General features: G+C 40.1%; 1 protein-coding gene across 1 annotated transcript in view; it reads left to right on the forward strand.

Annotated features, from left to right (window-relative positions):
* The window catches only part of smtla (somatolactin alpha), a gene marked incomplete at its 5' end in the record, with an annotated part of 31584 nt that extends 22030 nt beyond the window's left edge, over positions 1-9554 (forward strand). Inside the window, 4 exons of the mRNA XM_084558126.1 lie at positions 4891-5081; positions 6555-6668; positions 8155-8334; positions 9154-9554. Of these exons, the coding sequence (XP_084414252.1) occupies positions 4891-5081; positions 6555-6668; positions 8155-8334; positions 9154-9348 (680 nt within the window). The 3' untranslated portion in view covers positions 9349-9554. The remainder of the gene's footprint in view (positions 1-4890; positions 5082-6554; positions 6669-8154; positions 8335-9153) is intronic.
* Between the last annotated feature and the right edge of the window lie 349 nt (positions 9555-9903).

A 9903-nucleotide genomic window follows, 5' to 3' on the forward strand; every position in this document is an offset into this window, starting at 1 on the left:
GCCTTCTCTGCAGCTGCCCCCTCCCTCTGGAACTCTCTCCCCAAACACATCCGCGACTGTACCGACCTTCCTACCTTCAAATCTCTGACAAAAACACACCTTTTTAAAATTGCTTTTAATGTTTAGCTCAGTTTATTGTGTTTTTGATGTTATATTTCACATTGTTTTGCTAATTTGATGTCCTTTTTATGTAAAGTGTCTTTGAGTATCTTGAAAAGCGCTTTTTTTAAATAAATGTATTATAATAATTTAAAGCGCTACTGAAGATATCAATGCGGATATTTAAGTGAGCCATTGTCTAGCTGATACAATGCCTGTAAAGTTATTTTTAAATGTTTTGATGTGAGGAAGTCAGATAGAAACCGCCTCACCCCCCGTCTCGTTAGAGCGACAGCCTGTTGCAGAGAAAAGCCCAATGTGTGATACACTCGACATCTTACGTTACAAGAAATAGGTGTAGAGCCATGTTCTCAATCAGCCACCATCGACAAGGAGGAGGCTAAGTCGACATGAGGGCTTTGGGGAGAGATTGTGAGCAGCTTCGACTGACACTGGGGTAATGTGCGACATCACAACGGCCTTGGTGGTGCACAGGAACTCTGAGGCTACAATAAATGGCTACTGTGCCTCTTTCAGTGATCTGATAAAAAAAGCAAGACTAAAAGAAAACACGTTCATATTGAAAATAAAATCAAATAAATTGCCACTGGCTTTTAGCAGATTGAGAGCAGTTTAAGGATGGGGAATACTTGCAGAGGAAAGCGTACTCTGTGGCCCTTGCAACTGATCATGTCATGGTTCTGCGTTTTGATTTCCTGTGTTCATGTTTTGAGCTTTGTTCATGTTTCATGTTTTTGAGTTTCCTGTTTTATTTTGTTAAGTTTTTCCTTGTTTCCTGTCGTGCGTTCTTCCTGTCCTGTGATTTCCCCACCTGTGTAATTGTCTGCCCCGTCCCGATTGTTTTCACCTGTGTCTCCTCTGCCCTTGTGTATATATAGTCCTGCCTTTCCCTTTGTCGTCTGTCGTGTCATCTGTCTTTTTTCTACTGTTTCTCTGTGTTCCCTGTGTTTTCAAGCTCTGGTCATGTTACTTTGTCTTTTTTGAAGGTTTTGATTTTTGTTTTTGCATCTCTTGCCTTATGCAGGGCCTTATTTTCCTTGTGGTTTAATTAAATTCATTTTTTGCCAACTTCTGCCTCATCGCCTAGTGTCCAGCATTTGGGTCCTACCTCACCCTGAAAACCTTGACAGATCATACCCATCTAACATGAAGTATAATTGAATCAGTTCAGGGTCATGGATTATATCCAGTTCATCAAATAGCAATATAAGTGCAGATCAAAGTTTACCAGCAAACTGAGAGTTGTAGTTGTGAGCTGTAAAACGACAAGCAAACTGCTCTTTAAAATGGAATGAAAATGTTCAGTTGGCAAAATCAAGTGAAGTCAGACCTACCGACCTCACAAAGCAGACTTGCAGCACAAATCAATAAGTAGAAATTATGACCTCTGAGACTTCTTACCACGGAACCAACTGCCCTTTAGCTAAGTGATACATTTTGACCACACCTTGCTGTCACTTTTTCAGACAGCCGTGCATTCACTTTGGTTTTCTAAGTAAAGCCTTCAGGGTTCTGCAAAAATTCAGCAAGTGTCCTTCACGCCACCTGTTCCGCGTTTGTTTTCAGGGATTTAGTTCACACCCATTGAATATGCTGATGTCGTAATGATTCTGCCATCTGGTTCTTGCAAGGTGCTGATATTTTAGCTCCCGAAATAACTTATTTTTTGTCGAAATGATCAGAACTTCACAGCAATCCCCGACATAGACAATGAGACCTACCAGTTAAAGTGAATTATTGGATCACAAGAGAGTAAGGCGTGAGGAAAAAGGAAGGGATTTGGTGCTATGTGCACAACAATAAGACTAGACTCCATGAAAATCTAAAGATTAGATTTAGCTAAAGGTCTTGCCCCATGCAGCTTGGTGTCATTTTACAGTATATGAGCAACACAAATATCTCATTAATAATTCCTTTTACTATCTGTACCATCAATACATTCAGAGGTTTTGGCATGTTATTTCATACTTAGTAGTCTTAATGAATGGCTACATAGTCCTAACCAACCAACAAGTGTGCCTGAAGTAGCTTGCTATTTATATGCAATTTCATGAAATGACAAGGACGCCCATGCATCTGCAATGGTTTCTGTGACAAGAGATGGAAGCCTTTCATTACACACCGGCACCACAGTCTTTGTACTGCATATATAAAAAGACTTTTCTACATAGTCACACCATATCACACATTCCTAATGGTGCGGACGGAAAAGATTTGTTTGCTGTGCTGGACAAAGCACACCTTCACAGGAGTGTGAGCCTTCTCAGCCCCACAGGAACTGTATGAATTAAACATAATGTTACAAATCCAGCTATACACCTTCAGCCATCCAGTATTGAACGGACAAGGTCAGAGACAAGAAAGTACAGAACATTTTTTATTTTTTTTCAGAAGTTATATTGTACTCGTACAAAATGTCTTACTGACAGCACAGACAGTAGGTGTCATTCAGAGTGTGTCACAAAGCGATGCAGACAGTTTAGTACTTTCTTGTTTATGTGGTAAAATTGCTGATATGTAACAAGTTTATGTTACAGGATTCACAATGGATGATGTGTTGTCATCATTCACTCTTTTAATACATAAAAAGTAATTTAAAAGCGCTAAGCAAATAGTGAGATCTTATTCTTAACACACATATTATAAACACTGTAAATCATTTCAAATGAGTTGATCTGGCATTTAGGATCCAACACATCTGATTCCATCTCAGCTGCTGCCAATAGATGGCTGTGGCCAGTGTGATAGAAGTCCAGTGCAAGCTCATATATTTTGCGAGCAAAACTATAGCAAAAATATCTGCCGGAAGCTGCCGGACATGTTCTACCAGACTATCTCTTGTACGCTGTGGTGTGCTGGGGAGGCAGCACTAAGAAGAAGGGCACCTTGCGGCTGGACAAACTGATACAGAAGGCGGGCTCTGTGGTAGCTGGAGTCCCTGGCATCGGTGGCAGAGGACATTGAACAAATCTATCTATCTGTGATGTGTTCTGTTTCTCTGTTCATTGTCATTGGTTTGGCCATATGTTGAAATGAATTCCCAGTTTTTACCAGCGTATCAGAAAAGTGGCAAAGTCAGACCCATGCGTACCCACACTGGTCATGTGCAAACTGCAAACAGTCCTTTCCTCACCTGTAATGTGAATTGACAGAAGAAGAAATCAGGTTAAACCTTTATAAGGTCATGCTACAAAGACACTATCTTTCGGCAGCCATCCAAACCAGTTTAGACTGACTGAGCACAAATACCCTTGTATTACAGAGCTGAAATCACAGCTGCAACTTGAATCGTATCACCTTCATTGGGATCTTTTGTAAATGTACTAACTGTATCTCAGATTTGCTCTACGTTTAACAGGATTTCACGCGAGGAGATTCGGGAAAAACAAGATAATCTGCGGTGCAAAACAGGGCGGTAAAGGAAAAAGTGGAGGTGTGCAAGCAGGAAAGGTGACAAGAAGAGAACACTGATTCATATGAAAGAGACTGACATACGTGACAAGGCTTCATGCGTCTTGAATAGCAACCACTTCTCTGACGCTGAGTTCAGTAACACAACACCCATCAGCTGCTACTTCCTGATCTATGCTTAAACATGCATCCTTTAAGAATCGAGTGCCTTGAATGATTCAAGGATTGGATCAAGTAAAAAGGCAGAAAAAGGAAAAATGTCAAACAAATCATTCCCGGTAATCTTCTATGTTGATTACACTTATAATAGAAGTAATTGAAAGAACACAAGGAGTAAGTAGTGCAGCTATTGCTCCAGGCAATAAAGGAAACCAGCAAAATAGAGCATTTAATGGAGTTCTGTACGCCTACCTAGACGGTTACCGTTTCAAGCCTACTGTAATATACTGTATGTGCTTCCTTCTGTGACGGTTAAACACCATAGCTTCTGGGTAGAGCTCCTCTCACGCATTCATGCTTTTCTGATCAGAATATGAATGTCAAAAAAAACTGAAGATTTGAAGGGTTTTGTTAGATCCCGATGATTTCCGACTCTTATTCATCCAGCTCCTTTTTTGTTGTGTCTCTTACAGTTCTACGCTGTCTCTTCTGCAGCTTTCTCTGTCATGCATGTTTAAATCTACATTACATACTTACCTCCGCTGAAAAGAAGGATATCTCAGCTCTTTGCCTTCTCCAGCTTTTGTTTGATAAATCTAATCAGTCTCAGTCTGCTTGGATTATTGGACAATAGTATCAGGATGCTGGATGGAATGGAAATGCACAAAATATTTACTTGTATTTTTAGGTTGCTGGTGCTGGTATTCATATCATCAGATGCAGGATATTTAGATTTTAAAAAATGCAACTTTAAACCAGGAACAAAGACATTTGGACATACCATTCCTCACCAAAGTCACCCTCTCGTAATTATGCATAAGACAAGAAATGCATTGGTTTGGGGAGACCAGTATCTTTTTACAAGACCTTACGCAAGCACCTAAATGACTTTTTATTCATGGCCTGGTCCGCCTTTATAAAGAAGAGCGCATGACAGAAGAGCAAGAAAAACCCGAAGAACATTGACAGAATGCAACTAATGATAGGTAATGTACGACAGCAAGCAAGCTGGGAATTTGTTTAATAATTGTACAGTATGAATATGATATATAAAAATGATTTGATTTGGTAGAATGCTAATTGAAATCAGTTCCTGCTATAGTAAACAACACGGACATAGATTGATCATGATGTTGTGGTTTGTGGATGTTGGATTTTTTTTACTTTAATTTCTTACATCTGTGCGTGGGCGTCCATAAGTTTTTCAGCAGGTTGTATGGGCGCTGCTGCTCTTGCCCCATCTTTTTACTGCCAGCATCCCGCTAGACTGCAGAGAAGAACAGGGCGGCCTGTCTCGCTGCCCCACTATCTCCCAAGAGAAACTTCTAGACCGAGTCATCCATCATGCGGAGCTCATCTACCGCGTCTCAGAAGAATCGTGTTCTTTGTTTGTGAGTAACACTGACCATTACCCCAATATGGACCTGTGCGCCTTAAAAACAGAACAGTTTAGTTGTTCAACAGACTCATTGTATCTGGATGCTCTCAAAGAATATGCTCAAAAGGACATAGATTTAGTTTTGTGTGTGTATAGATCCTAACCCTAGCATAACATGATAATAGAAATTATTTAATTTCTTTGGGACTGGAAAGAGAGGATTCAGCTGGATGACAGTCTAATAAAATCACTGTGAGAATTCTTATTTGAAGCCTATGGGCATGGTCTTTTATATAATATATATCAATCAGACATAACATTATGACCACTGATAGGAAAAGTAAATAATATTGGCCATCTTGTGATAATTCAATGTTCTGCTGGGAAGCTTTTGGACCTGGTATTCATGTTCCCCTCAACCCATAGGACCCAAAGGCCCCCACTAACAACATTCTGTTACCAGACACCACAGGACACCCTCAGAAGGACCATGTCCATTCTCTGATGAGTCACAACTGTTTTGGAAGCACAAGGGAGACCTACACAATATTAGGATGGTGGTCATAATGTTATGCCTAATCAGTGTATATTTTTATGACACGTGAATTCAGCCTTTATTAACAGTAGTGCAACAGAAACGTAAAGAAAGTCACAGAATAATGTGAATACTTTACTGAACAACAAATGTCTTGTTATGTAGTAAAACTGAGTCACCCAAAGAACAATGAAATGTTCTTATACGCCGAAGATGTTAAAAAGACACTGCTCATCAGTAACAGTTGTAGAAGTGAGCACCGCATTTTCTAAGCTAAACAAGAACACCAGAGCAAAAAGCCTTTTTGTCAGCCGTTCAACATTATTCCGGACCAGAAGCACTGGCACTGTTACATACTGTGTGTTATTTGCTTTTGATTCTGACATGATCATTGCCTCGCTGCCAGGTTTCAAAGTAATCTTCTATCTCTCTTGCGAGCCAGAGATGTTTTATTGAAGAAGCAGGCCCGCAGTGGGGAAATATGAATGTGATAATGATACACTGCAACAGTACAAAGCAAAGGTTTTGGAGCCTGTTGAATCCCCTTCAGTTTTGTGGCTCGAGAGTCAAAAAAATGAGCTTTGAGATGAGATGATGTAGGGCTTGTTACTGCGAATATGTCGTATGGGGTCTACAGATGAGAACATGCCGGAGAACAAAACGTGCCTCTGCTGTGTCTCCAGTGGCAAAGCCTGGTGAAGCTTTTGTCATTGTTTTCCTGATGTGTCTTTTTGTATGGTTTCTTTTCAAATCAGTCAGAGAAATCTACCATAATGTCGCTCCTATTCTGTTTGCAGCAATTTACAGTGAGGAAGAAAGTATATATTTTTGGATATACTGGTTAAAACTAATAGAATTCTAAAAGCAACTATAGAATTGCTTCTTGTGTTACTGAGTTTTAAATGTAAGCTAATCGATGTATTTTTTCCCCCATTTGCGAATGGGCTATAGGAGGACATGTTCATCCCATTCCCTTTGAGGCTCCAGACTAACCAGGCCGGTTATGAATGCATCACTAAAGCCCTACCCATCCCCAGCTCCAAAAGTGAAATCCAGCAGATATCCGTAAGCAGATCGTCACTGATTGACACACAGTGTTTTATTAACAATGTTTTACTTTGTCAAAGATTTGATTCCAATCTGTTAAAGTCCAGTGTGTAGGGTTTAGTGACACCTAGAGGTGAGTTTAGAGTTTGCAACCAAAAAATACCCCCTTTTTCCAAGAGAAGCTACAGTGGCAATGCCTTTGAGGTAAAAATGCGAAATCCACTGTTCCAGTGATCCAGTGAAAGCGTTTGTCAGTTCTAGAAATGTGGTGATGAAGCATGGCAGGGCATTATGGAAACGGTTCGGCGTTCATACTAAGAGTGACAGCGCTATGGAAGCATTGGGCATCATCCATTTTAAAATGAACTGGTGAAACAATCCGCATGGATAGTTGACCCTTCACCGCTGAAAAAGACTGAGGCCAGCTCAAACAGTCAGGCGTCAGTTTGCTGCTTCACGTCTCTGGCTTCTATTAAAAATGACTTGGGCCGTGGCTTTTTCGCTAATAGCCTAATTACAGCATAAGCTAACGATTTGTAGTTACGACTGATTGCACACATTGGAAAACATTATGAATAACCATCATGAAAACTATACTTCAAGTCCGCTAAAAGATCACCTTAAATCTTACACACTGGTACTCTAAGAAGGGGAGTTATAACCTTTGCCGTTACCCCATGCAGTGTTTATGGAGGCAGGTTCATTGTGAGTGCGTGTGTACCAACAGATTAAATACAAGTATAGTTGTGTGTGCTCATGTGAGTGCATAGAAAGTGTGTCTATAATTGTTGTTGTGTATGGTTTGGGGTATGTTAATGCATCACTGTTGTGCATGTGTGTGTGTAATGTTGCAGTGCCATTGTCTGCTGTTTGCGATGATTATATTGAAAGAGCTTTTGACTACCATCCAGCAGGGCAAAGACTTTTAGGACAAAGGTCATCTTGGTCAGTAGAGTGGACACAATACTGAGCCACTGCAATTTCTTTAAAGGCTCATTTTAGCGGCGCTGAAAGTGCTGGTTAAAAGATATGTCATCACATAATAGAAAATGTGATCTTTGAAACTGCATATACAGCAAGGTCCTTCTTTATTTTAGTAATTTATCCTCTGCCCTTTCTGCTGGAGTATTGCCGGCTCTGCAGTTTAATAGCCATTTGTATGGTGGTCATTTGCACTTGCTATAGAGTCTGCTCTGCTCAGGGGACTTCAAGGGGGCTCGTCTGCTGCACCCATGGCGTTTCAACCTACCTTTACTGCGGAAAGTTTTGCAGCTGACAAGCCTTTGATTAAAAACCATGCTGTTTGTTAAGTTTATTTTTACCACTTCTATTCATTATGATCTTACAGATGATATGGGGAAACAAATATTTGCTCTTTGTTACATAGGACAAAGTCACTTCTGCTGTAGCTTTGAATTTCATCTATATTTTTATATAGACTTTGTAACCATTACATTTTAAATCAGTCATTCATCCCATTCTCTCCCCAACATGTGCCCTGTAGGACAAATGGTTGCTTCACTCTGTCCTGATGCTGGTCCAGTCGTGGATTGAGCCTTTGGTCTACCTGCAGACCGCACTGAATCACTACGATCACGCTCCTGAGATGCTGCTCAACAAGACAAAGTGGGTGTCCGACAAACTCATCAGTCTGGAGCAAGGGGTGGTGGTCCTCATCAAGAAGGTGGGTCAGATTTTGAATTGCAACTCTATGCAACCAAACGTTTTTTGATTATTATTGGTATTATTACAACCTTTACTTACCCAGAAAAAAAGTTCCATTGAGATTAAGAATCTCTGGAAGTGCAGGTGGTCAAGACAGGTAGCAGAACGATTTAGGCTACAGGGCTGCAGACAGGGGTATTAATATGCGTAGAACAATTTGTGTGATAATAAAGAGCAATTTACAGAATCACAGTATTCACATTCATTAAATATTATAGCCAAGCGTGCCTGCCTCAGATTCATTTTAAATGACTTAAAATCCATTAAGTGAGAGTAGCTCCCCAAATTTTAGGTAATTTTGCAGCTGATTCCAAGTAGAAGGAAGGCAATACAGTACTAACTTCATTGACTGATAGTAAGAATTAGTCCCAGGGGCAGAGACTAAAACTTCTCGTCCTATTTTTGGAGGAAACAGCTCCACAGGTATGAAGGAAGGCGACTATTTAAAAAGGAGTATATCAGTAGTTAAGCCTACAGGTGGACATGGCAGACCATCCAATATTGCAATGGTGTGTCAGGGCTTTAATAACTGGTATTAAAACAGTATCCAATAGTTGCTAACATTACTGGGAGGGATACATGGATCTCCATAGTACTGCCCAGTCACATTTCACTGCTTATGAAACAACCTAAATTTAAGATTTAAAATAATTTTCTTTTGTTTTCCAGTGTAATTTTATTTTAATGACCTAACTTCAAATGTTTATTGATATTAAAAATTCTAAATCTGTTGTTTGTTTTGAATATTTTTGTCATGTCTCCTTGTGTGGCCGTGCAGATGCTGGATGAGGCGACCCTGACCACAACCTACAGTGAACAAGGCCTCTTCCAGTATGATCTGCAGCCAGACATGTTGGAATCCATCATGAGAGACTATGTCTTACTCAGCTGCTTCAAGAAAGACGCCCATAAGATGGAGACATTCCTCAAGCTTCTCAAGTGTCGTCAAACTGACAAATTCAACTGCGCATAAAACAAAAGCCGCAGCTTTTAAATAATCTACTGTTTAGCTTTAAATTAATTCCTGAGGTGGTTAGCGTGCACTTAAAGATATCACCGTGCCCTGGGCAATTCAAGCCTGCTTGTAGTAATGCAGCGCATTCCTTATTGATTGTTTTGGAATACCTTCACACACAACTAAGTAGGTGTAATGCTGTGTCCTTTCTTCAACATACGTTATTATATATATCTATAAAAAAGAAGATATATATACATATATATGTATATATATATATCTTTTTTTTCCCAGCTCAGTTGTTATTTTAACCTGGCTAAGGCAAGAGAGGGCAAACTCCCAACAGAGTATTTGCGTGTCAAGCTGTCAAAAAAATCTTTATATCCTGCCATTGATTTCCATTTCCTTTGTTCTTAACTGGAGTTTGTATTCCTCTCTGGCTCTTGCAGTGTTTTGATTATTCCCACGGCCCCTGGAGGATTGAGTGAGGCTCCCTTGTTATGGAGTGGGTTTCACTTCTGCATTAGTGAAATGAAACACTTCCACCGTAGAGGGGAGTCAAACAGAGAGTGA

This window comes from Chelon labrosus (assembly GCF_963514085.1).
Source record: "Chelon labrosus genome assembly, chromosome: 13".
In the NCBI taxonomy this organism is placed as follows: domain Eukaryota; kingdom Metazoa; phylum Chordata; class Actinopteri; order Mugiliformes; family Mugilidae; genus Chelon; species Chelon labrosus.